The 25,859-nt window shown below is 48.0% G+C and overlaps 1 protein-coding gene across 30 annotated transcripts in view; it reads right to left on the bottom strand.

The window, feature by feature from the left end:
* Positions 1–206: 206 nt before the first annotated feature.
* dlg2 (discs, large homolog 2 (Drosophila)) overlaps positions 207–25,859 on the bottom strand; it is a 62,502-nt gene continuing 36,849 nt past the window's right edge. For 11 of the 30 annotated variants that reach the window (XM_057053852.1, XM_057053861.1, XM_057053853.1 and 8 more), the window contains 23 exons: positions 22,693–22,746; positions 21,940–21,990; positions 20,678–20,802; positions 16,802–16,971; positions 16,588–16,724; positions 15,385–15,529; positions 15,084–15,249; positions 13,279–13,332; positions 12,136–12,297; positions 10,734–10,890; positions 10,065–10,167; positions 9,477–9,515; positions 8,652–8,766; positions 8,335–8,511; positions 8,120–8,195; positions 7,200–7,296; positions 5,812–5,862; positions 5,488–5,589; positions 4,956–4,979; positions 4,067–4,239; positions 3,872–3,981; positions 3,700–3,791; positions 207–3,403 (listed from right to left, as the gene is read on the bottom strand). In XM_057053852.1, coding sequence (XP_056909832.1) covers positions 3,297–3,403; positions 3,700–3,791; positions 3,872–3,981; positions 4,067–4,239; positions 4,956–4,979; positions 5,488–5,589; positions 5,812–5,862; positions 7,200–7,296; positions 8,120–8,195; positions 8,335–8,511; positions 8,652–8,766; positions 9,477–9,515; positions 10,065–10,167; positions 10,734–10,890; positions 12,136–12,297; positions 13,279–13,332; positions 15,084–15,249; positions 15,385–15,529; positions 16,588–16,724; positions 16,802–16,971; positions 20,678–20,802; positions 21,940–21,990; positions 22,693–22,746 — 2,487 coding nt within the window. In that variant the 3' untranslated portion in view covers positions 207–3,296. Of the gene's footprint in view, positions 3,404–3,699; positions 3,792–3,871; positions 3,982–4,066; positions 4,240–4,955; positions 4,980–5,487; positions 5,590–5,811; positions 5,863–6,724; positions 7,297–8,119; positions 8,196–8,334; positions 8,512–8,651; positions 8,767–9,476; positions 9,516–10,064; positions 10,168–10,733; positions 10,891–12,135; positions 12,298–13,278; positions 13,333–15,083; positions 15,250–15,384; positions 15,530–16,587; positions 16,725–16,801; positions 16,972–20,677; positions 20,803–21,939; positions 21,991–22,692; positions 22,747–24,949; positions 25,347–25,859 lie in introns of those variants that run through there. The other 19 variants (XM_057053864.1, XM_057053880.1, XM_057053881.1 and 16 more) reach the window with 17 other exon arrangements.

Below are 25,859 nucleotides of genomic sequence, written 5' to 3'. Positions count from 1 at the left end.
TTTAGTGAGGCTGGCTGACGACCTTTGGCGCCCCCGTGTGGCTCATTTAGGTATCAACTCATTTATTCTTAAGGTTCATTCTCCTGCGAATATCCTGTCTGTCCATCCATCCACCCACCCATCCATCCACCCACCCACCCATCCATCCATCCATCTATCCATCCATCCATCGTCTGAAATATGAGATGTATTGATTTGACGTCACCTCTGATATCAGTCTTTTATTTCAGATTTAAGGAGAAACAGGTCTGATGAATCGTTGGAATCTGCAGTTTGAACAACTTCAAACAGAGCAAACGAGCCCAGCGCCTCGGCTGGACACGGCACATCCACAGAAATCAAAGGAAACGACAAAGGAGATAAAGAAGAAAAGAGGACTTTAGCCACACGCGTAGCTCCGACAGCCTTCCCAGTTGCACATCAACAGCACTCCTGGTCTGGATCGTTGCTTCTCCTGTTACAGTGGGTGTGATGGGAACACTCAAGTGGATTGAACAATACTGCCGTTGAAAACACACAATTCTCTGCGTCTTCTTACATCGTAGTGTATTGCTAACAGGAGTCAAAAGCGACTCGACCAAGTTTTCTCTTGCTGCTTCGGAAAGTTTACATTTCAGGATAAAACTGGACAAATGAAGCCCACCTTCCTTCAGTCACTTCAGTACCAACACATCTGGATTAAACTGGATTGAACGTCTCCGCTAATGTCTAGATGTGACTCAGAACTAAATGAACATATTTCCAAAGGAAAAGTACATTTATAAGCTTTAATATCTGATATACAGTAAACATTTTCTGTTAAGGCAACTGGTGACCAATATGGGATGGAAAATCTGTAAAGTATTGATGTCAGATGCCTCCAAAAGCATCTAAAATAAGAGACACTATTACCTGAAAAAAGAAAAAAAGACCAGCCACAAAAATGAGAAGAGAAACATCATCCTGTCCATGAAGTGATTCTTTTCATGTGAAAGGAGAAGTCGTCAGCTCCTACGGGCGGGGCGGGTCCGGCTTCACTCTTCTGTGGACTTCATGTTCATCTTCCAGGTGGATTCATCAGCCAAACATGCTCTCATTACCAGCAATGACTAAGTGCACTTTATAAAGTCCAGGTGAGCAGAAACACGCTATGCTAGCAGGCTGGGTGGCACATGCAGGTTAAACGCAACAGGAAGGATTATTGTTTATTGACCGTCCATCCCACCAACGACGGCTTTTCAGGAAAGGGATTTTCACGTCGTTCAACAGCTTTATGTTCGTTATAGTGTTTGTCTTCATCCGGGGGAGCCGCTGTTACGGAGTAAACTGTATATAGAGGATCTACATGTATAACGGCAGCGGGACCGGGTGAAGGGCGCCAGAGTCCACAAGAGGTTCAGGCGGACGTGAGCAACAGTCAAACGGCACAGGTTTGACTTCCGAGCAGTTCACATTTATCGTTTTAAGGATCAGCAGATGAATTAAGGTCATTAGCAAAGGACTCGGCTCCTCTCCAACATTCCGGAGGCTCCTTCTCTCCACCGGACGTCCTGGAGTTCGACGCCCTGTCAGACTACCAGGTTTCTTTATTGCTGCAAATAAAACCGGACGTTTCCTCGCTCCTGTCCTGAAAACTGGTCCAAGTGTTTAAAACTGGTCCCAGATCAGTTCCTCTCCCGCAACTACGGAAGATTTCCAGCAGGCAACCACGTCAGAAGCTGTCCTGCTTCAGCCAGCCGGAGCTTAAATAATAACAACCACGAAGCTACAGGTGTCCGGGAGGCGGACACAGACGCTCCCCTAGGCTGGAGGCAGGACACCAGGCCAGGAGGAGGGAAGAAGCTCACGAGGACAGGAAGGACCGAGCCAGCCGGCGTCGACTGGTTCTCTGTACAGTCCACAGTTGACCTCTCTCTCACCATGGCGACCGTGTTTTCGCTCCGCAGCGAATGGAATCAAAACAAACGCGGCTGCAAACCAAACGCTTGAAATCGGAATTATTCAACTTTTCCGCGTGCTTGATGCCACTTTGTCTTCCCCGGTGTGCAGAAGCCGAGCAGCCCCCCGGGGCGCGCGTCCTGTTCAGACCTCATTTAATCTGGACGTGGAATCTTCGAAACACTGAGAACCTGTCAACTAGCGGCCAGAACAGGTCGAGCAGCGGAGGTGGCGCCCGTCTCCCGCATTAGCTAGCACGCTTTCACCTGGAGGACGTTAGCGTTCCAGAGAGGAACATGGAGGCGTCTGAGGAGCGGAGCAACAGCGGCGGGACGTCGTCCGCGATGGAACCCCCTCACCTGGTGGAGTCACCGACCGCTAACACGACTACGGCGGCTCCAGATGAGGAGGCACGGAACAGAACCTCCTGTGATGGTCTCCAACAGCAAGAGAGCGGATCTAAGAGGGTCACCAGCAAGAGCCCGCGGACGGGACCAACATCCGGCTCCTCTTCCAAGAACAGCACGGAAAACCACCTATTTAGCCTCTTAAATGATGAAGCATATGTATCTAATGATGCACCCTATAAAATAACAGTTTCAAGGTGCCCTCAGGGTTCAAGGGAGGAAGACCCCTGTTTGGGTTCATCTTTCCTACTCTGACGCTCGTTCGGTGGAGCATCTGCATCTGCGTCTGCCAGAGGACAACACATTACATCACTCCAATAAAAGATGCTCTGTAAATGATCTTTTAATCAAAGTTAGATTTTCAATAATAAATACTTCTGTGCTTTTGTGCCTTTAAATAGCAAAATATAGTGTTACATCTCTGTTGTAGCAACAGCTTCCTCCATGTCATTGTCAATGCAACAGCTGGATGATAAACGTCAGCTTTGAAGAACATTTAAAAAAAAAAAAGAAAGAAAAATAGGGGGGAATTTTACAGGTGAGCCGGAGAAATCCAGAAAAGACAATGTAAACAAACACAAAGCAAAGCTGTGTTTAGAGGATGCACTTTACAGGTCACGGGTGTGAGCACAGGGTCACATCTGTACACCAGGAGCTGTGTGTCAACGTGCACACACATACACACCTTTAAAAAAAAAAACAACAACAACCAAAAAACAACTTTGTCGAGCTCAAACGAACATATAAAAATGGCCGGAGGGCTAACTTAGTTAATACTCTGCGGTGTACATTCAGGAACATTCGTGTTGAGTGAAAAAATGAAGCAATTAGAACAAGAGAAAATCCAAGAAATGATCATAACAACAAATCAAACGTATTGACAATAATAGCTGAAGACTATCTGAAGCCATACGCGTATATCTTACAGCTTATTACTAGCTTCTTGCAGTCCACGCCTGGAGTTAGGAGCTATTATAGTTTCTCCTTGGAGGGGATCCAGATATAGGGTCCTGAATGTTCCTCTATGACCTGTTTGCAGCTGTTATAAATGTCCTCTAAGGTGTCTCCTTGAACCAGAGCTGCAAAGCAGAAGGAACTTTATGCAGAAGCAGATCAAACCTTCAGCATCACATGCACACGTGTGTGAGGGTGGAGGACACGTAACGCGTGTGGAGCCTGAAGTGCTCACGGTGCGTTCACGAGCCGGACTAAGGTGTTTAGAATTTTCCTGACTGCTCTTCTGGCTGGTTACAGCACCGGCGAGCAGAAGAACCCGGATAAATGAGCCAGTTTGTGTGGATGAACGGTTCTGAGGGCCCATTACCGCCCCGGTCCCTATCTGACCCGTGAGAGGAGGCGACCATCGTGCACATACCTGTGAAGAACTCTCCAAACTCCTGCTCCAGCTTCATGGCCCTGTCGAAGGTCTTTCTGGCCTGCTCCTCCGTCAGCCTCTTATTCATGTCCCTGCGCACACGTGCACGGTTTAGCCACACAAGGCACGTGCCTGTGCGGCACGTGCGCGGGCCGATACGGGCGCTACTCACATCAAGGAATCGATGGTTCTGGGCTTTACGAGGATGGCGATGGGGTAGAGTTGTGCTACTTGGAGACGTTTGATGGCGTTCCCGGACACGTCCAGAATGCAGTGCTTGCCCTGCGACACACGGAGACACCAGCTTCAGCGCACGTGGAGCCCGCGGGCTCGGACCCGGCGAGCTCGGCGTCCCCCCCGCGCTCACCCTTTCGGCCACGTATTTCACCGACTGGACGCTGGTTCCGTACAAGTTGTCGTTGTACTGCCCCGCCTCGATGAACTTGTGCTCTTGGATATCGTTCTCCATCTGCTCTCTGGACATGACGAAGTGGTAGTCCCGGCCGTCCACCTCATAGTCCCTCTTCGGCCGAGTGGTGTCTTGGGTGGGAGGGCAAATAAAAACACCGTTAGCAAGAAGCGCCACCGGCGGAGAGCCGAACCGGGTCAGCCAGCTCTAGAAAACACACGTTTCTCTTCTCGCAGGCCCAGGGAGCGACACTCAGAGGAACAGGTTCAGGAAAGAACCTCTCCAATCGTGGAAACACGAGGCCCTGCTGATCCGGAGACCCACCCCATCAACATCCCTCTCAACTAAAGTACACAAACAACAAAGCTAGTTCAGGTCCAGAACCAGATAGCAGGTGAGCGACGCCCTGAGTCTGGGAGGAGATTCAACACACTGGACCTTTGGTTACACACACACACACACACACACACACACACACACACACACACACTGCAGCACCATCAACTAGGGAGGACCAGGACAGTATTGGTACCTACGGTATCTATCTGGTAACACAATAATAGACAAATGCCACCGTTCTGAAGATATCCATCACGGTTCTGGTGTGAAATTTGCACAAACGTCCCAGAGAACGTTGAACGTTACCGAGAAACCAAAGAAGTAGAAGAACATCAGGGAGCATTTAGTGCAAATTTCAATGGATATCGTTCAAAAATAGGAACTTGTGAATCCTCCAGCTAATGGAGTTGACTATTGGAGAACACCCCTCTACAAAGGAAAAGAGGAGGAACACTTATGGGACGGTTGAAGAGAAGATCTGAGGGAGGAGGTCAGCCGGGTCACTCACCTTGGTGCTCGGAGCTGTTGGCGGCTTTATGCCATTTAATGATTAGTTAAAATAAAAGATAAGGGGTGAATCAAAACATGCAAAATCAATCTGGCTGATGAAAAGACATCTGATAACAAGGAAAAGGGGGTTCGGGCCATGAAGGCAGCAGCAGAGTCCAAGAGCTGCTTCAGAAACCATCTCCAGAGGCCGACCCGGCATCTGTGAGCCAGGGTTCTGTGGCAGAACCCAAAGTTCAGCTCACATTTACCATCATTTCTTACTTTTAGGAGGAAATGATGATTTGATGCTAACCCAAATGGTGCGCTGATCAACGGAGCTCCTTCAGGTGGCAAATCAATGACTTAAAAACGCATAAAACCTCCGTTCATGAGCTTCCCGCCCCCCCACGGTGGTTTAAGGTGTAATAACTGATGACGCTCCCGGTGAATTCAGCGCGTTTACGCGAACTATCAGCCGATTTCACCGCGCTTTGACTTAAACCGTCCATGGAGAAGCTGCTTTTGACCACATATTTCCGTCTGCTACTTACGTGGAACGCAAGATCCAAACTTCTCTGGGAACTCTGATATCAGATCATCATTGATCCTGTCCTTCATGGGCCCCAGGATTATGACAGGTCGGACATAAGTAACTGCAGGGGGAAAGGAAAATACGCGTTATTTCCTGTGTTTGCTAACCTTAAATGCTAAGTTCGTTCTATATTCATCAGCTTTAGTGCCAAACTCTCTGTATTTAGTGTTTTTTTCCCCTTTTGAAGCGTTAAATACCTGCTGAGCACTGATTGTGCATCAGACCCCCAGTTAATTAGTGACGCCAGATGAGCTAAAACACGCAGAAATATCGGATCACTCACTTTCTTGCCGCAGCACAGGTTCATACGACAGAATCACATCATCTTGACTCCCTGATTAAGAGAAATCAGTTAATCAACCGATCAATTGCAGCATCACAATGATGATGATGATGAAGACGCTCTGCTTGAGCTCATTAAAATGCACCTCAGCGGCTAAAGCTAAACAGATCCATAAACTTCACACATATATTGATGATATATTTAACGAAGCAGCATTAAATCTAATAAACTGTGATGGAACGTTGAAATGACAACTGTAAATGTTCTGGTTCAGAGGAAAAGTGTCTCATTGAGAGCTTGAGGGCAGTTTTAGGAGCAGAAGCCAGAGAAAGAAAACCCTGATGACGATTCAACCTGTGTGGGGAGGAGCTGAATCAACACTGTTGCACGCTCCAGAATCGGGCACTCCAGGACACAACACACACACACACACACACAGAAGCAAAGCACACTCGCCGTGTTCATGCCGGCGCCATGCAAGTAGGTAAAGAAAGGCGTTAAGAGAAGGATGCAATCATCGTTATCAGCAGGCCGCTAATAAACCAGCAAGCTGCATTCACACGAGGAACTCTGGTGGTTCAGGCGTGAGTCGTCTGTGGCGACTGACGCAGTGGCGTCCACCTCTACAGGCCTGACCTCTCGGAACCCAAACCACTAAGCTCAAAACTCAAGGAGATGCCCCACGCAGGCCAGCAAAATAAAACAACAGGACAAAGCTGTCAAATACAGTGATGACGAGGAGGGGGGAAAAAGGATTCTTTATTGCTCAACACGGAAAACAAAAAGAAAAGGTTTTCTTCTGACCGCTCGCCTGCTGTTCATACCAGACAGACTTTAAACTGACAGACAAATGCAGCATGCAACATCGCACGGCGAACGCCAAACATCCAAAATGGTTCCTTCAGCAACTTACTGAATGTCTTTGTCCCATACCCTTCATCACCTATCCCCAGGAAGTCCTAATGGGCATCCAGAGAGCACCAGAACAAAGAAAGAGAGGAAGGAAGATAGCCAGAACATAAGCAGAGTATTCCAGGTAAAGCTTTGGGCCTCGTCTGTCTCCGCACTAACACAGAACAGCCAGCAGGGGGAGACAAACAGCAGGATAAACCGGAACCGTGAGGCTCTCTGCAGGGGAAAAACTGGGTCGTCCAGAACCACCAAGTGGAGAGAAATGAGGGTGAAAATGAACAATTGCTTCTTTCTTTCTAACCGATCGGCATCAAAGTCACAAAAAACGCTAAAAGAGAGAGAGAGAGCGGAAAGGCGACAGGAAGTGATCACGAGAGAAAGCAGGAAATGCCATTTTGGAGTCTCACCCACCCTTCAGCTCTACATGTGATCGACATTGACTCTTTGTTTAGGTGTGTGTCTGAAAGCTTACTTACGCTCTGAATCACTGCCATCCTGCTCACCCTCTCTGTTCTTGTAGAATGGGAACTTTCGTGTAAAGGTGAAATTCTTTTTACGTTTGTCATTAAAAGACTGTGAAGGAAGAAAGAGCACGGGGCAAACGGGTATATTTGTCATGGTCATGCAGACAAAACAACCTTTTGTACAAAGTGAGACATCAAGAAGTGATTTTCTATATATTGGAAATCTGAGTGACCTGGGTTCTGTTAATCCTGAATTTTGATGACGTTTCGGGTCATTCTGATGCAAAAATAAAGAATTTTGCATGATTTTCAAACTTTCATGCACCACAATAGTGATTCTTGATGTGCCACAGTTGCATTTCAAACAAACGCAAGGTGAGAAATGAGCCCCAGTGGTCATGCTTTGTCGCACATAAGCACACAGCAAGAAGCATGCAGATGAAATGAGCTGAAGGAAAACCATCAACTGAAAATGGAAACGGGTAAAACAATCTGTGTAGACACTCCAGGAGTGTTCAGACCTTCCGATGTTGTTAGAATCAACGCGTAACTGTAGTCTTTAAAAGCCGATTGTGTGTTCTTTCTATAGAAAGAGATTCTGACAGCATTTTTTCTCATTAAAAACGAGTGTAATTTCCTCCTCTGCTTATTGTAAAACCTCTGTAAAACGAGCGAAGGAAAGTTTTAAGTGAATCAAACGGAATCTTTATGGCACAATATTAACGGACCCTCTCGTGTTCATGTTAGTGCTGCGTCGTCACTTTAAAGCCGATGAATAAACGAATGAAGCTATGAAGCTGCAGTGGAAACACATGTGGAATGTTGGCGTCGTCCAGGTTTACAGAGGAGCCGAATGTCATGAACTAGCTGGGCAGTGAATCCTGACGCTAACAGTAACCACAGCATCATCTCGCCCCCGTGCAGCCACTCACCCCTTTAGAGTCCAACGACCCCGGCTTGGCATTGAACTTGACGGTCTTGAGACGTGCGCGCTCTTTCCTTTCCACCCTGTCAGAGCAAAGAGCCATAAAAGCGGATAAAGTCGAGACACTGAAGGGATTTTCCTCCACGCTAAAGAGGCCGGGGGCCTCCAGAACACGTGTGAAACAACCTCCGGGGGGGGGGAACGCCTTCCTCGGCTACGTACCGTCTCTTACTTGGGATGACACCCATTTCCTCGCTGTCCCCGTGCGGGGTGACACGGCGCGCCTGCCACCACTCATCATCCGAAGCATTGATGACGTGGAGGATGTCTCCATACTTAAAGCTGAGCCCCTGGCTGGGGAGGCCGCTGTCCCTTGACCTCTCGTAATCAAACAGCGCCCTGGGATACCAGCACACAACTATTAGAAGCGGCAAAGGTGTCAGATCCTGGGAGAGGGGATCAAAACACCACGTGGAAGACTGGTGGTGGGAGGAGGTGCAGCCTGGACGCTATAAAAGCAGGGGGGGGGTCGTGCGAACCTGACGTAGAGCGACCTCTTCTGATTGGTGCGCAGGGATCCGGAGCCAGAGCTCATGCTGTGGTTCATCATCTGCTCCCGTAAGTCGTGGATTTTGGCCTCAAAACGCCCGTATTCTGCGAGAGACACACAGAAAGATCGTTCGCGCGCCATCACATCCGGGGGGGCGGGGAGGAAGGCTAACGGTGGGCACCAACACCAGTATTCTCACAAGAGGAAATGACAACGAAAGGAAACGTGCTTGGGGGAGACTCGGAGTAAACACATGGCAACGACCAATAAACCAGCGTTCTGGGTCCATTACTCCCAGTCACACCAGAGGGTCCCAGCACAGTGTAGCAGAAGTAACTATTGGTGTGTGATCTGTTATAAACAGCAGGAAACGTGCATTACGGATGGGTACAAACCATACATCCGTTTCCCTTTTGGTCGCCAACGATTTACGGCGAGATAACAAAATCATGTCAAAGCTTCCATCAACAACATCCAATATTATTAATCTATGGAAAGGGCTGCATGCCCTGACCTTTGACCTGGGGAAGCCACTGCTCCACCACATTACTGGACCAATAGTTCAAAATGGCCTCCAAGCAAAGATTGAATCGTTGGAAACAGATGAATTGTGACGCTGTTTCAGCAGAGGGGGGGAGAACAGTGGTTTCAAGGGTGCAGAGCCGGGAGTACGGAACAGGAAGGGGAGACCGGGAAGGTTTGGGGAACCACAGGGGGGGAAGTGCTCTGGTCAACAAAACAGTGGCGACGTTCACGCTGTGGCTGCAAATGAGCTCGGGAATCAAGAGAAGCCACGAGTGCCAGCGGCACCAACCTGGAGCAGGAGTCCGCTGAGGGGAGCAGAGAGCAAGTTCTGATGGGTGAGAGCAGAAAGCGTTAGTCGTTGGCCCTGAAGGTCCTCAGAGGGACCTCAGAGGGACCCCAGAGGGACGTCGGCGGGTCAACAAGGACACAGGAAACCTGTTTGTCTCCATCAAACATCACAGAAGGTGTCAGACCAGTGGCAGAACTGGAGATATTTGGTCCTCCCAGTCAGGGATCTGGACTTTTACATTTCGCAAAACGAGCTCTGAATGAATGAATGAGTGGATGAATGGATGAATCCCATCACAACGGCCTCCGGGTCACTTAAACATTAAGGAATAAAAGCTTTTTTTAGCGCTGTATCAGGACTAGTTCCTATAAATGTCTGGTCCAGTGCATCTTAACTTCAGGTTAAAGGACCTGAAGCAACACGGATGTTCCAACAAAATGGTTTGAACCCCCCCCAAACTGGTGAAACAGGGGGACTTTTTGACTCTGAAGGGTCGAACCTGCCGCCTCCGTCGCTGCACGTTGACTGACATCAGACGGCTCATGACGGAGGTGAAGCACAGTTAATGAGCGCTAATTCCTGACGTACCTTCTGGTCTGTACTGAGCTATGATGGTGACCACTTGTCCGGCTCCTTTCAGCGCCACCGCTGCTTGTTCGTGCGTCGCGCCCCGTAGATCAATCCCGTTCACCTGTTGAACAAGAGTCAGCCACCTGTTTAAATGTGTTTTCCACCTGTGGGTCATAGCGATCACTAGTTAACACAAGGGACTGAACGTGAGCACCGAGCGCACTAATGACAACGTCTGCGTGTCGACACGCCGGCGTGGGGACAAAGGCAGCTACAGACGGACGCTTTGGTCTTCCTCTCATTTCAGGACATCAGGTGTAAAACAAAATGTGGGTAAATCCTAAAACACGACAGAGAATCTTCTGGTTTACGTTGCCTAAATCATGGGAGGTGAGCAGCTTATTACTGACCTGCCCTGAAAATGAATCTAGGCCAGCAGAACCATCACGCGGTCTATTAATATACTGGGAGCGCACTGGCGATTGTCACAGCCGACCAGTATGAAACAGGGAATTCAGCGTGAGACACAGGGAATTGAACCAACACCCACCCAACCACGGTTTGCTCGGAGGGTTTGTGAGCATTTCTGACCTCAACAGTTCCAGCGCGTAACGAGACGCGGTTGTTTCTGACGTTAAAGCCGGGAGACAAACGGAGACTCGTCCCGGAGCGCCGACGTCCACTCACCGACAGGATCTGGTCGCCGCGCTTCAGCTCCCCGCTCAGGTCGGCCGGGCCTCCCGCCAGGATGAAGGAGACGAAGATCCCCTCGCCGTCCTCGCCGCCCACGATGTTGAAGCCCAGACCGGTGGAGCCTTTGTGGAGCACGACCTTCCTGGGTTCCCTGTACAGACAGTTCAGGTAGTACATCAGCTCGGGGGAGTCGCTGGATCTCAGCATCTTCAGGCTTGGCTGGACGGCGATGAGAGGTGGACGACAACGCTACAATAGGTAGAGAGATGCCTCAACGCTACGTTTCTCAGGCAAGGACGGCGCTCGCGCACTGCTGGGTCTCCACAGGGGGACGGTGCTCTACTTAGATCGCTTGTCCCAAATTCAGCTTCAACGGAGGAGGAAAGCTGTCACATGCTAACACACGTCATGTACTTTACAGACCCGATCGGCTCGGGCTGATTGTGAGGAACGTCGGCCCGCAACAGCATCAGCACGTGCAGCACAGCTGTTGAGTTTAATCCATCGGAGTGAAACTCCTGCACTCAGAGACTAGAATAAAAGGTAAAAAGATGAAAAACCAAAGCCGCTCCTCTGGTTACAGGAGCAGCCACGAAAAGCCTGGAAGCATCAGACTGACCTCTAGTGGTGAATATCAACCACAGGAGCAGAAACAAGCAGCTGGAAGCTCTTCAACTATTTTCCAGAGGGATTTTGAGGGATTTCTGGGGTTTTTTTTGTATGATAATCAACAGAACTGGGCAGAAATGTCACCATTTCAACTGAAGTAAGTATGTTATATGCCAAATAAATGCAAATTTATTTTAAATGTGAGCTCTAACCTACATGCACATGCTTACTGACTTCCATGCACCACTCTGCTGCCATTTCAACCAGACGTGCACACCTTTAAACAGAAGCCACACAGTGTTCCTATTTAAATGACTTCCGATTAAGAGAGTCGAGGACGGCACTGATAAGTTCCTCGGGATCTCCAAACACCAACACGGCACGATCGTCATGGCGACTACGCAGCTTGTCCAGATACCCATGTTTGTTTGTGCTGTACAATGCAGGGCAGCTGCAGAAGGTGGGCCCCTTTACCCCCTCTCTGACACCTTTTACACCAAATTTCACCAAATGACCTTGAAGGATTGATACACAGTCAATGCAGCGATTTTTCACATTTTACAGGAACTTTAGTGAGGTTCATGGGCTCCGACTACATACTGCAAAGGCCTGCAGAGACAGGAGGAATGGAAAGAAAGAGCAGCATGCTACCGCGTGAAAACACCAATCTGCTGCCGGTACAGCAGTGAGAAGAGGGCTGTTGTGTTGGGTGACATGCTAACGCAGCATGCATGCATTTATGCCGCGCGGCCGACACGCTAGCAGTGATCACAGTGGCGGAAAGTACCTGGTGAAATCCGAGTTAGGGAACAGGCTTAAGTGATAGTTAGGGAGGGGGGCGGGGGGCGAGTGGAGGAGGCTTTTGTCACACTCCACTGGGGAATAGTGTCGGGGCGAGTGTGTTTTGTCACATAGTTTGTTCACAGTGCTGTAAACGGGCTCGGGAGGCCTACAGTGGAGTGAGAAACAAGAGCAGAGAGGTTATTGACGAGGAAGAGTGGTGGTGGGAGGAGGTGACACACAGGGAAGAATGAGTAAAATCTCAGACTGAGTGGAGATCGGCGCAGGTCGCCGACGCCATCGTCTCAGTCTGAGCTGCTGCAACTCTATATTTCTAAATTTATGAGATCATCAGATGGAAAATCCGATGATCTCATCCGTCTCATCGCACCTTTAACAGTTACCGGAAAGAACATCTGATGCTAACAACTCACTCGTAGCGGTGGTTGTTCACCTCCGACATGCAGCATCAGCCCCTCCCCTCCAGGAGTTAGACCCCTTTTGTCTTTCTGTTTGCTCTCTTTAGACACAGCTGGAGGTGCTTTTTGTCGGTCAGGTGGAGGATGACACAGATGTTGGTCCAACGAGATGGTTCTTCCCTTCTCCCAGTCCATGATGTCTTTATTTCTCTGGCAGTGATCTGATTTTTTCTTTTCTTGCTCAGACGTTGAATGAGTTGAATGTGTGTGTAGTTTTTAAACAGGCGCGGCTGGGTCGGGGAACCTTACTTTGAAGGTTCCTGGCCCAGTTCACATGTCACACTGAGCACATGACGGCTCTGAAGCTACAGGTAAGAGGAACACTTTTATGATCCTCCACCTGCCTGACAAAAAGAAACCAGCTCCAGGGGTTAAAACCCCTAATGGGACTGCCCATTTACATCTGAAGGAACCTACTGAAAGGTTTAACATCTTAAACACCACAAAATGAAATTTAGTTTCCTTGGACCGAAAGCATTTTAAAGACCGTAGTAGAAAGGTGGGAAAGGGGGGGTTTCAAAGCATCCCATTAAAGCACATTAGCTGTTTATTCTTAGTACGGTGATCTTAAAACTTAACTACAATTACCTTTTAAACTGGTTATCACTCATTTCTCCAAAAAGTCCCTCATAAATGCAGTGACATCACGTAGGAGCATGCTGATACCTCACCTCAGCTGGAAGGGCTCAAACTTGTGGCCGTCTCCATCCTCCAGGGAGGAATTTCTATTTAGAAGGAGAAACTGGTCTTACCGCTGTGAGCAACTGACATCGACACACACGCGTGCGCACGCACTCACGCGCTCTATATGTGTTATAGTGCACGACTGTCTGGCCTGGATCACAGATAAGACTCTATCTACACCCTTCCTCCCTCATCAAGCTCTGCTTTCTCATTAAATCTCTGAGCTATTTCCATCTGCAATAAATAAATAAATAAAAGATTAAAGATTGTCCACATGTGCCTTCCATCAGTCCAGGTGAATGTATTGGATTTTATGTAATCTTATTAATATTCAGTATATATTTATGGTCTATGTCTGCCTTGTACTGCTTATTTGGGTCATCCTGCCAGGTAATCGATGTATTTATTCATTTCTGGGAACCAAACTGGGGCTGAGCTTGGATTCACCTCTGATTCTTCACTTCTCAGCGTGCGCTCGGACCTCCTAATGAACGAGTCGCCGAGGAGGCGCAGAAACCAGAGAGATTTCGCTGAGTCATTCAAACCGCAACGTGCTAACTGAGGCGGCCTGTCAGACCACATCAGACCAGAACACAGGGGCCACGCAAGGACACATAGGTGTCAGTTAGAATCCGAAGGGGGGGCCAGGCAGGCAGGACTGCGTAGACACATTTTGGACTTTTGGATGCGTCACAGTGCGACATTCAAGATTCAAGAGTACTTTATTGATCCCTTTAGGGGGTGTCCACCAGGGAAATTAGCAGAATGACAGAACATTAAAGATATGAAGAGAACGATGGAGAGAAGAGTGCAGTTATTGTGATTGTAGGTTGGTAATATGACCCATGCGGCCATGATGTCATAAAATGCAGCAAATAGAATCAAAATCTACATGAAGGGTCTGTGGCAGAGCTAATTAAAGTAAGCAATCACGTGGTTGAGGGTTTATCTTCCTTTAGTAACTGAAAAATAATGATTGATTTAAAACTTCAGTTAAAAACTCCAACAATTCCATCGGCCGTTTTGGCTTTTATATCTGAGCTTTGCCCCCTTTCAAACAGGCTTAAACAGTTTAAGTAAGAATTCAATTGTAGTTTAGTTTTAGAAGGAGAAAATGCTGTGGTACAGCAGACATGCTCTTTCGCTAAGTATTTTGGAGGCTTCACACTGTAGGAACCCAAAGAACAACAAGCAAAGGCCCACACCTGAGGTTGTAAAATAATCCCAAAGGCTGTTCGGGATTCTAACACACCCAGTAAACCTCTTAACTCCAGTGAGACTGCGGCTCTAATCCCTCAGTGGCCACATGGTTAGCTCCTGGGCAACGCGGCCGCTTCACCGGCGAGCGTCACTGGTCTACACGAGGCTTTCCAGTCTCATATAGCAGCCATATTTATTTAGCGTGATGTTGTGCTTGTCACGAGGTCACGTTCTGCTCCTCCCGCAGCACCTTTCCAACCACCCAAAAAATGGGCAGATGGGATCCCAGCTTCTGGGGATACTCCACCAAGAAATGTTTAATCCATACGCCTGGTACGGATGCATAAGGGTACGATATATGATGATATATATGACTTTGAGCACTCAGCTCCTCCATCAATCACAATCATCCTTTGAATTGTTTGATTCTCTATCGAGATTGAATTTACCAGGACGCCAACTCATCGATAGTTAAATCACACACGCGCATATACATTTGTTTAATATATGATCAAATAAAGTTGTTAGAATGCACAACGTAAACAACGCGTCTACCTTATGTTCTAATCGTAGTAAGGAAGAAGGTAATTACCGTAAGAAGGAAAAACCATCCAACCTGTTTATATCCTCTCCCCCAAGTAAGTGCCTAGGGAGGGGGGAGTAACTCCTAGGGGAGATGGGGGGGAGGGCGGTCTTGTAATCTAGCGTGCCGCTGTTGATGGGGGAAGAGATATGATTTTCCATGGCTGGCGAAAAAGCTGTGGAAGAGACAGAGACGGAGTTTAGCTGAAATTTAGCGTCCGTATTCTGCCGCACAAGTTACTTTCAGATGAATCCATCAGGGTTGGAAATGAGAAAAGGCAGTGAAGCGGCACCAAAAGATGAAGACTTACAATGTGCGATATCAGGAGGCCCATAGGGATCCGATAGGTAGACGTTGGTGGGCTTTCCCACCTTCAGGTAGACCACGTCTGACGTGTTCTTCAAAATGGCCACAGCTTCTTCATGAGAGACTTCTTCCAAGCCGTAGTTGTTCACCTGTTCAGCACAGACACAGACGTTCACAGTTTGGTGTCCTCACAGCCGACCTTAGGTAAATCCTACATGTTGACGGTCTGGGGGGGACTGTTGGGGGGCGGGGGTTATGACAGATGGCGTTCTGGTGAGAACTTTGCAGTAGGAAGGTAATAGAATTAAATGCTGATTAAGCAAGAAGGAGGTCCTCTTCCACAGAGACCTCTCTGTTGCAATGAATTATTGGGGTGTGAAAATTTGACTTGGACTGTCGATGAAAAACTTCCAGCCTTTGAATGCCAACACCTTTAGGCTAAATACAGACAGAAACAGCAGGTTTTCTTAAGAATTCTCTGAAGAATTTGCTACACTCTCTCATTTTAATCATCTCATGTCCAACTCTGCAGTCCACTAATGAACCCTATAGACACGGGGATTCTGTCTCCCTCTGCTCCTCTTTCCAAAGCTTTACCCACGTCCCTTGGAGTCGTGTCAAAGCACATTTGAACTTATCTGACACTGTAAAACAGGGGTCCCCAAACTTTTTCCTGTGAGGGCTACATAACTTTTCCCTTCTCTGACAAGGGGCCGGGGTCAGTTTGTAACAGAAAAAGTGTGAGGATTGCAGGAGTGCCTAAACATAAAAATGTATTGTTTTCAAGAAGGCACAATCAAATAACCCTCTCTGGTTTCTTTACATAAAAAGAGTCCATGGAACATAAACTTTCTGTTGTGCCGTGCACAATCTTAACAGGTCCAAGTTCAGCTTAGTTGTCAGAGCAGAATCTCTTGCTTAAATGACTCATATGAGCAGTCTCTAAATTCCAACTTTATTATCAAATACAAATACACATATATGAAAAAAAATCAAAATGCTTTCTGGTATTGTCCAGGGGGCCGGACCAAATGTGGAGGCGGGCCGTATCTGGCCCACGGGCCGTAGTTTGGGGACCACTGCTGTAAAACATACATCTATAAAAGGAATAAAGTTCACTTCCACGTAACTCAGCTTAGTAAAACGTGGTTTCCACTTTCACACTCATGAAATCTTTGAATAAAACCCCTCTTTTTAAAATACTTGCCATTAGCAGCCGGTCTCCGATCTGGAGCCGACCATCCTTCTGCGCCGCCCCGCCGTCGATGATCTTGGTAACATATATGCTGTTGTCCCCAGGGATGTGCTGGTTCCCAACACCCCCAGCAATACTGAAGCCCAGTCCTGGGTAAAAGGGTAAAAGGATAAAACCCAGCGTGTCAACCTGTGTATGTGCATGTGTGTGTGTGTGTGTGGCCCACCTTTTGGTCCCTTGATGAGTTTGATCTCAATGATAGTCTCTAGCATCGGCCTGCGGCGCCGAACATACAGCCGGACAATGGAGCCGGCGACCTTCAGGGCCTCCACTGCTTTACTGTGAGAAACCTCAGACACGTCTGTGTCGTTGACCCGCAGAATACAGTCGTTGACTCTGGAAGACACACGTGAAATTCAACTCTTCAATTCAATGATCGGTGGCAACTTGGCAACTTTTAGGTCTCCAAGAAATTGCTGTGTGAGGGAGCAATTAGAAAAGAGGACAAGCTTAAATGATTTAAAGTCATCTCAGTCTGGAAAACTGCTGCGAGAGACTTAACAGACTGGTTTTAGTGCAAGTAGAACTCCGAGGCAGGTGAAAGTCTGGTCTACCACTGGTTATTCCTAGTGAGCATGTGGGATCCTGCAAGTTAGTCACCATGATATGAGTGTGGGTGTGAATGGATGACTTGCAATTCAACACATTCTGGGTAATCATGACCATAAAAGTGCTATAAAAACAGACCATTTGCGAGGACCGAACGTGGCTTCCCTCTGGTGCCAGATGATTCCATGGTATCTACGTCAAGTTTACAGCATTTGTTGTTGTTGCCTTGCTGACGAGATCCTTTTAAGAGTCTCCCAAAAACAGACTTTGACACCTGGTTTTCTGTCTTGCATTCTGGGTCCGTGTCCGGCTGGATCGCCCATCATAGATCGGTCCCGTCGTGCCGTTGGGGCTCACTAACGATAGCTAACGATGCTTTACGTGACGAGTGGAACAAATCTGCTTTTGTCTACAAAGATGACATTTTGGTGTTCTCCAGCAAACCCGGGGAGTACGTTCAACACGGAGGTGCTCCAGTTGCTGGCTGCTTGTCTTCCATCTGTGCCCACAACAAGGCCTCACATCACCCCCCCTCAGCCAGACTCCTGTGACCTCCGCCTACCCCTCGCGCCCGTGGTCGTGAATAGTGGTTGACGTCGTCTTTCCCCCGTCTGAGACAACCATAATCACCATTGTAGATCAGCTCTCTAAGGCTGTGCACCTTGTTCCCCGTCCTGAACTTCCCTCTGCAAGTCCAGTACGTGTTCCGCCTCCACGGCATTTTTCCAAAGACATTTGGATCTGAAATTCCCTTCCCAGGTGTGGAAGACTTTTTATCATTCCTTCGGTACCATTTGCAGTCTCAACTCTGGGTATCATCCCCAGTCCAATGGCAAGTCTGAATGGGTGAACCAGGGCACTGGAGGCCTCCCTGCACTGCGTGGCATCATCTCTACCGGCTTTCTGGTCCACTCACCTGCCATGGGTGGAATACACCCACAACTCCCTGGTCAGCTCTGCCACAGGGTTGTCATGGTGACTCATGGAGTCAAGCCCCCGCTGTTCCCCAGCCAGGAGGCAGAAGTGGTGATGCCATCGGTCCAGGCTCAGTTGTGCCAAGTCCGATGAGTTTGGTGGGATGGCCGAGCTGCCCTTGAACGCACCGCTGCGAGGAACCGTCGTATAGCTAACATATTCCTGCCCCACTGAGTGGGGAAGCCAGTGTGGTTGTCGCCTGTGACCTCCCCCTTTCAGGTGGACTCAGGTGGAACACTGGCACCACGCTACATGGGCCTCTATTCCATCGAACAAATCAACCGCAGCGCCGTCCGCTTGAAGCTGCCGGCAACCTTCAGGGTCCAGCCGGTCTTCCACCCCCTCTTGGTGCAGCGGTGGAGAGCCCCCTTCTTCCCCCAGTCAATTACCCCCACCTTCCCACATCATTGATGGTCAACCGGCGTTGACAGCCAAGGAGATCCTTGATGTCCTCAGGCGGGGCCGAAGCTACCACACCTCAAAATCCACGCTGGAGTACCTCAGGAGGAACAGGCTGTTGGCTTTTCCATGGAAGGATTTCGTAAGGAGGAGACTGGCTGCTTTAAAAAGTGTTTGCATCCATTGATACTTCCAAAAGGGGGCGCTGGTACAAACTAACTACTAACTTTTCGGGGGTCCCAAACTTCTACTTCTTGGTAAAATTGGAAAAACAACAATAATTGAAAAATAATAGTGCTAAGAAAAACTGCAGTCATAAAATTTTTGATTGAGCCATTTTATATGTATTTAATTAGTACAGTTTATAAAGTCCTGTTTCTGGTGGACACATTTAATGAAAAACTTGACTGTAGGACAAAACGGTTGTCGTCAGAAATTCACGTTTACTTGCAAAATAAACCCGTACGTGATGGAAGGTTGTGTTTATACGTTGGACTCTGAGTCAGTGTCCATGTGGGCAAGCACGCAAACGTGTTGAAGTTAGAATCTGCTAAAAGCTCAGTTTGAGATCCCTTGAGGTGCTGACAAAAACATTCACGACCTAAAAATCAAGGACAGATCTCTCCTGGGGTGGTGGTGGTGATGGAGGAGGAGGGGGCAATGTAACAGGGGCCAGCTGGGACTCAACACACACATCCACACACACCACGCAAATAAATGTCGTATATATGGGTGCAGAAATGGGGAATGTTTAACGCTCGGCCATGAAGTTCCTTCTCTGATGACAACCCAAGAGAAGAACTTAGAGAAGGAACTTAAAGAAGTGTTTTCGTGATACCAAAGCACTAACACACCGATGTGTGTGGTGAAGCTGCCTCAGATGGTCCAGAACATGGAGCATGTCTGGTCTACACCAGCCTAAGCAGGCCCACGCCCACACCCCACTGCCGATGGGGCTCCACTGGCTACCTGGAGCTGCCCCCATGAACTTCAAGTCCCTGATGCTGACCTTCAGAGTAGCAGCTGGATCTGCTGCCCCTTACTTGAACAATCTTGTCTGAACCATCTACCTCGAGGGTCCAGGCGCGGCGCTCCAGACGGATCTCAACCCTCGTTCCTCAGCGGTGAACTCTGTCAGAGCAGGAACATCCCTGCGTTCCTTCCAAAAGCTCTAGAAGACACAGCTCTTCCTCGAGCACCTGCTCTCCTCACAGCACTCCTCTTTCTCCCCCTCTCCTCCTCCAAATGACCACTCACATCTACGATCCATTAAAATTGCTTTAGAACAGAGAGACAATCGATCAATTACTCAATCTAACAATCTCCCCAGACAGAAAAGCCCAGAAGATCCAGAAGACCAGGAGTGACGGCGCAATCTACTGCACCACTGTGCAGCCCCAATGCAAACATTAAGAGGAAATCAAAAGAATAATACATCTACAGGAATTTCCCAGGATTTCATAGTTACTTGGTGGGACATTAAGCCAGATCCTTTCCCAGAGCAGCAATATCAAACTGAGGTTAGGACAATGTAACCAACAAAATAAATCCTCCTTCCTAGATTCCCTACATGGTGTTTAGACTTCCTGCTGCCGACCTTAGAGTGAGGGACCATCAGCTGAGCTAAGTATGATCACACTTAGTGTGCATGCACCATGCTGAGAGCTGACAGTCCTGACAAAGAGGAGGAAATAACCCCAAACTAAAGCATCACGCTCATAACTACACTCACACAGCGACACTTCCAACGCTTTTACTCCTCGTTAAACACGTCCGGATGTTTGTTGTTGGTGTTTTTTATGCTATAGATTATTATGACTTCAATTGTAACGCAGGATAAAGGAGAATGAAACCAACACACACACGCTGTGGGCGGGACTATACTAGAGTCACAGGCTAAATAAAGCACGTTTGTTAATTTAAAACTAATATGAAACGGTTACTTTTTACTTTTTATACACCTAAATATGCCATTAGATGAGTGCAATTTAGTCAAAGGTCAGAGGTCGGTGTTTAGACATGTCTCGTGGAGGCAGCAGGCCAGACAGGGAACCTGAAATGTGCGCGATCACAAGCGTTTTAGTTAATCCGCCACATTAAATGTGTGTTATTGACAGACCTGAGGCGTCCATCCTCTGCTGCAGCTCCTCCAGGGATAATTTTGGTAATAAAAATTCCAGGGTCATCACCAATATGTGGATTATCCGTTCCTCCGGCTATGCTGAAGCCCAACCCGGAGTTTCCCTGCAGCCACCAAAACAGTCAGGAGCAGAATTTACTACCAAGCATTTATTACATTGTTTTATTATAAAAAGCAAGAAAATAAAACGTACACAGTTCAAATGAGTGCAGCGCCTGCAGCTGTGCGCTGCTCATGTTGTGTTTTCAATGTGTTCATCTCTCATTAATGTTGTATTCTTATTTTTTTTTTTTACTTCTTCTGTCAGATTCTGCACGTTGCCACCAAAGTCTGTGAGCAGTTCCAGCAACGTCACGGTAAAGTTGCGAAGAGACCCCGAGCCGTCCTGCTCATGTCTTCTCTCCAAACGTTTCATTATTACTTCCTCATCGTGTATTTAGAGAGGCGGCGGGCTCACGCCGTGTCTTTCGGAGCGTGAGCTGCATTTTACAAGCTGTGCAAATAAAAGCTTCCTGGATGCCAGCACACAAAGTCAAAATCGAGCTTCACTTCTGGGAAGAGCATCCTGCTTTGATTACAGCCCAACCTGCAGGGCCTGGAACATCAGATCAGATATGACGCTCAACTCATGGTAAATATGGGGGAGAGAAATCTTATTTAATAAACGTCATCCCTCTGTAGCCACAATGGAGCCCTGGGGGCTCCTAATGTTGTTCTGAATGCGTTTGTGCCACCACGTCGACTTGGTTGTCGTACTCCAACGTGACGTGAGTGAGTTGGGTTATTAAATTTACACCCAGAGGTTCACTGTTCTTCCCATCAGCGAGTTTGAGGAACCGGGCGGAGCCACGCAACCCTCAGACGTGCTTGACGGCTCATTAGAATCCTCCCGTTACAGCCGTGCACTGCTGCTACCGGTGACAGCGCAAACATGTCCTGGAGGATGGGATGTTTGGAGTTTGATCAGCTATGTTCCCTGCTGTAGCAGCTGGTGTTAGTCAGGGCTGTAACTGTTGAATGAGTCATTTCAGTGCTTTCACACCAGTGTGGTATGAAAATGAGCCACAGGTCTTCAAAATACCTCTTCAATGTTTCACACTGAGTCCAGCAGTAAATGTTCTATCTATATATTCGAGCTATAGGATTCTTCTGGGAAAGAAAATCCCATATTGTGTGTAGTTACACCAACGTTCCTCACGATATTTTGTTTTTTGCTCTTTAGCCGCAAAAAAGATACTCACCCGCTCAAGAGTGATTTCCTCAAACTCATATTCAATTTCTGTACCATTCACCTGAGGACACACACAACATAAATCAAGTCAATTTTTTTAACACTGTTTAACACATCTTTAAAATCATCTTCACACGCAGGACGAGAATATTGAGGAGTGTGTAGTTAGATGCTGCTGCTGCAGTTTTCCCATTCTGAACAGCATTCTAAAGGTGGAACTAAGCAGATATGAGCCTGGGCAGCAGATGGATCAATAAACAGCTCTTCCTCCTGTTGTCAGCACTCTTGATGACATTATGGTCTGGACTGGAAGGTTGTCGGGTTGGTTCCACTTCCTCCATCACAGTCGTACCACAGTAGAGGAAGCAAAGATAACTTCTATGAATAGTTCCCATAATAGCCAGGGAACGCTGATGCTTCCACCAGGAAGTGAATCATCTAAATGACCTATGGGACGACAGAGGAAATCAGCAGTTCTAACTAAATCTGCTGCAACCGTCTCCTCATTTCTTGGAAAGGATTAATATGACTGCAGCCTGTCCCTTGATAAATCCAATAATGAACAACAATAATGATCAATAACACTCGCCGTGAGGTTAAGAAATAACCTCTGTTGAACATGGATCAATATGTTTTCAAGGCATCCTGATACAATGAGGTTTATTGCAGCGCTACCGCCTCGTTTGGCTAACGAACGCCGCTCACGCCATCTGAAAGCTGACATGAACGGAACCGCAAAAAGGAAGCAAATATTCCAACTCACGTAAGGAAGCGACTCCAGCGTGTCTGTGTTGACGATGATCGGGGCGGGGCTGGCCTGTCGGAGGGAGGCAGGAGAAGAGAGTGAGATGTGGTGGCAGAGGCACGCCGGAGCTCTGCCCTATTTTCCATAAATGTTTCCAGGGGACACGCTTGTAGATCCTGTATCATCAACAATTTAAAACATTTCCATTTGCTGGATGCTGGCACGTTCCCCTGCTCCCACACGGGACTCTACAAAAGGTTATTATTGGTTTAAAGCATTTAACGGCAGAAACAGCACCGACGCCGGCAGCGAACAAATGGATTTATTCGATTTAGAGTGAAAATGCCCATTTTTCAGCGCCTCACTCACCACAAAGATTGCAGTTTTTTAAGAGCAGTGGTGGACGCTTCTGCCCTACCGACCCGGTCCGAGACAGCATTACAGGGGCTCGTGTTAGCAAAGGTTATTAAGCACAATGACCCCTACTAGAATAAACATGTTCAAACATGGAATTCATCCGATGAACAGGGCTCAGGGACGCTAACTAGGAACGGACGAATCGGTCTCCTGCCAATATCACAATAAAATACTGGCAGATTAGACGTCCCTTAAGCTAACCGTATATTCTCCTCGCGCGGGTTGTGTTTGCCAGCTGGGTCACTCGGCTGGATGCATCGGCGAGAGCCTGAGCCCGTCCACTCCCGTCTAATAAGCATGCTAACCAAGTTAAAGATTCAAAAGAAAACAATGGACACAAGATAATACGCATATACAAAAGAAAGTAAAGAACGATAGCATTGCTGGGAATTTCAGAAGATGTGTGAATCCATGTATGTGCACACACCACTGGAATGACCACTCAACTGTGCACGGACAGTAAATGGCATGCTCAAACGCACCGAAGCTTATTCTTCTTCTTGTTCGTGCATCCCTTGATTACCACATCATTCATTGCCTCCAAGCGTGCACTTGATGCGCTGAGAGGATTTCACCCTCTCTGAATGACACTGGTGATAATGTCATCGTCTAATAATGCTGGATTATCAAGTATGCAGGCGCAGAGAACAAACGCAATGATGAGCGGAACTCGAGGCTGGATGCACAGCGGTATTAATCAGGTCAGCTCACAGCTGTCGTCAGGCCAGATGCCCTCCTACACAGCTCACTCCGAATGTTCCTCAATCAAAGGAGACCCACCAGAGCAGATCTGCGCATTTTGTTTCGAGAGGTCACTTTCATGTCACAGCCACCCCGAAACAGACAAAATGACTTGAAAATGACAGTGAACGGTCCTGCAGGTGACCCAGCAGGAGACCCAAACCGAGGGGCTTTTCCCGCTTTGGTGCGGTCGTGTGCTTTTGGTGAGCGTTCCTCAATTATTCAGGAACTTCTATGGAGAACACTTCATGCGAACATGGCTGGATCAATAATTCACTGACGCGGGGTGTAAAAATAGTCAACAACTCCAGCGGCGAGAGTGACAGAAGTCACAAGTAACAGGAAATCTACTCAAATGCAACGGCGATAACATGGAGGGCGGCTAAACACTGACAACGAAATGGGAATCTGGTTAAAGGAAGCTGAATTTGCAGAAGGTAACGCCAGCGGCGAACTTTAAATGTAGAAATCTCACCAGCACACCAGCCTTAGTGGAATATGTTTCCTCCCAAAGCACTGTCTCTGCCTCAGCCCCTGATAAACGGACTCACTTCAGGCTCTTTATTCACGGTGTAACAACATAATCCTAAAAATATACCCACAATAAGTTCTTGGACACGCGGACGCAGTGCAAATCCAAAATACACAAATCCAAATGAAAGCTGCAATCACTAGATAATGCACATGAATGCACTTGTTAAATATCACTGACATTTTAATAATAAAATAGCTGTGAGCTTTTTGAGGTCATTAAAATGAAAGATATTGGTAGCTGACCCACAGACCACGTGTCCATTTTCAGTGCTAATGACCAGTGAGATTATGCTGAGTAATTAACCAATCACGTCTCAGACAGCCCAAAATAATGGCTACAAACAGAAGGTCAGTATTTGCGACTAATCACAAAACAAATGGACATATTTTTGTGTAAATCTACAGCGTCGCTCTCACAGCCTGTGCAGACGGTGGAAAAGGAAGTAAGCTCCAGCTGAGGGCGAGGGGCAGAGCAGTGATGTTGCGGCGCCATCCGAACAGAGAGTTTTGGAAGAAAATCCTGCAGCTAATTGGCTTTAATTCAATCAGGGACTGAACTGGAGATGAAGTTGTGGGGTTTTACCTGACGGGGCTCCTGCCAGCTGTGCATGCAGCCGCACTCAGAGGGCCACAGGTCACAGCTTCGCCCTTTAGCTCTCGTTGCAGCCAATCGGCTAGAACTCCCAGACGTTTGGTCCAAATGCCAAGTTTTCCCCCCTCTTCGAGGAAGGGTGCCCCCCCCGGGAACGGATCCGTAATGGTGCTGGTGGTGGCGCCGCCGCTGGTGGCAGTGGCGCTGATGGGGCGAGCGGTTCCCATAGTCCCCTTGTCCATCGAGGTCTGCAAAGCAGCTGTGCTGTTTGCTCAGGTGAGCAGTCATGGCGTTGCCGCGCAACACTGAGCCGCGCTCGCCTCGCCGCTAGTGTGTCGCCTTCGCCTTCTCCCTCTGCTGCAAGCGAGAGTCAACCAAACCGAGTCCTTCGCTTTGGCAGAGGGAGTGATGAATGAAGCGGCCAGCTGGCTGGCTGCTGGAGCACATACATGAGCCTGAGCCTGAGCGCGTGTGTGTGTGTGGGTGTGTGTGGAGGGGGAGGTTGACAAATGAGAAAAGGGGAGGGATGAAAAGATGGACAGAGCAAGATATTGGGGAAGAGAGAGAGGGAAGAACTGGAGGAGAGATGGAATAGGTGTGAAGATGGAATGGTAAAGTAGCCAGAGAGAGAGGATTTTGTGGGGGGTTTTTTGCCGATGGTCAATAAATGAATCCACTTGCAGCGCGTCTCAACGCCGGCCGTTAGCCATTGAGTAGTTGGTCGTCTCTGGGGGCCTAAAACTGCAGCTTTATGGCCAGTCACCAGAATCTTGAGAACAATTTAATTAAAAATGAGGAAGAAATCCAGCCATGTCCTGGGGCGCCATTAATCACGAAGCAGCGCGTTATTGATTCTGACACGGATCCAGGACTCCGACGACACGAGCCCGCCGCGCTCGCG

Source organism: Takifugu flavidus, chromosome 14 (assembly GCF_003711565.1).
Source record: "Takifugu flavidus isolate HTHZ2018 chromosome 14, ASM371156v2, whole genome shotgun sequence".
In the NCBI taxonomy this organism is placed as follows: Eukaryota; Metazoa; Chordata; class Actinopteri; order Tetraodontiformes; family Tetraodontidae; genus Takifugu; species Takifugu flavidus.
The sequence above is the reverse complement of the archived record's forward strand: the minus strand, read 5'-3'. Positions and strand labels throughout refer to the sequence as shown.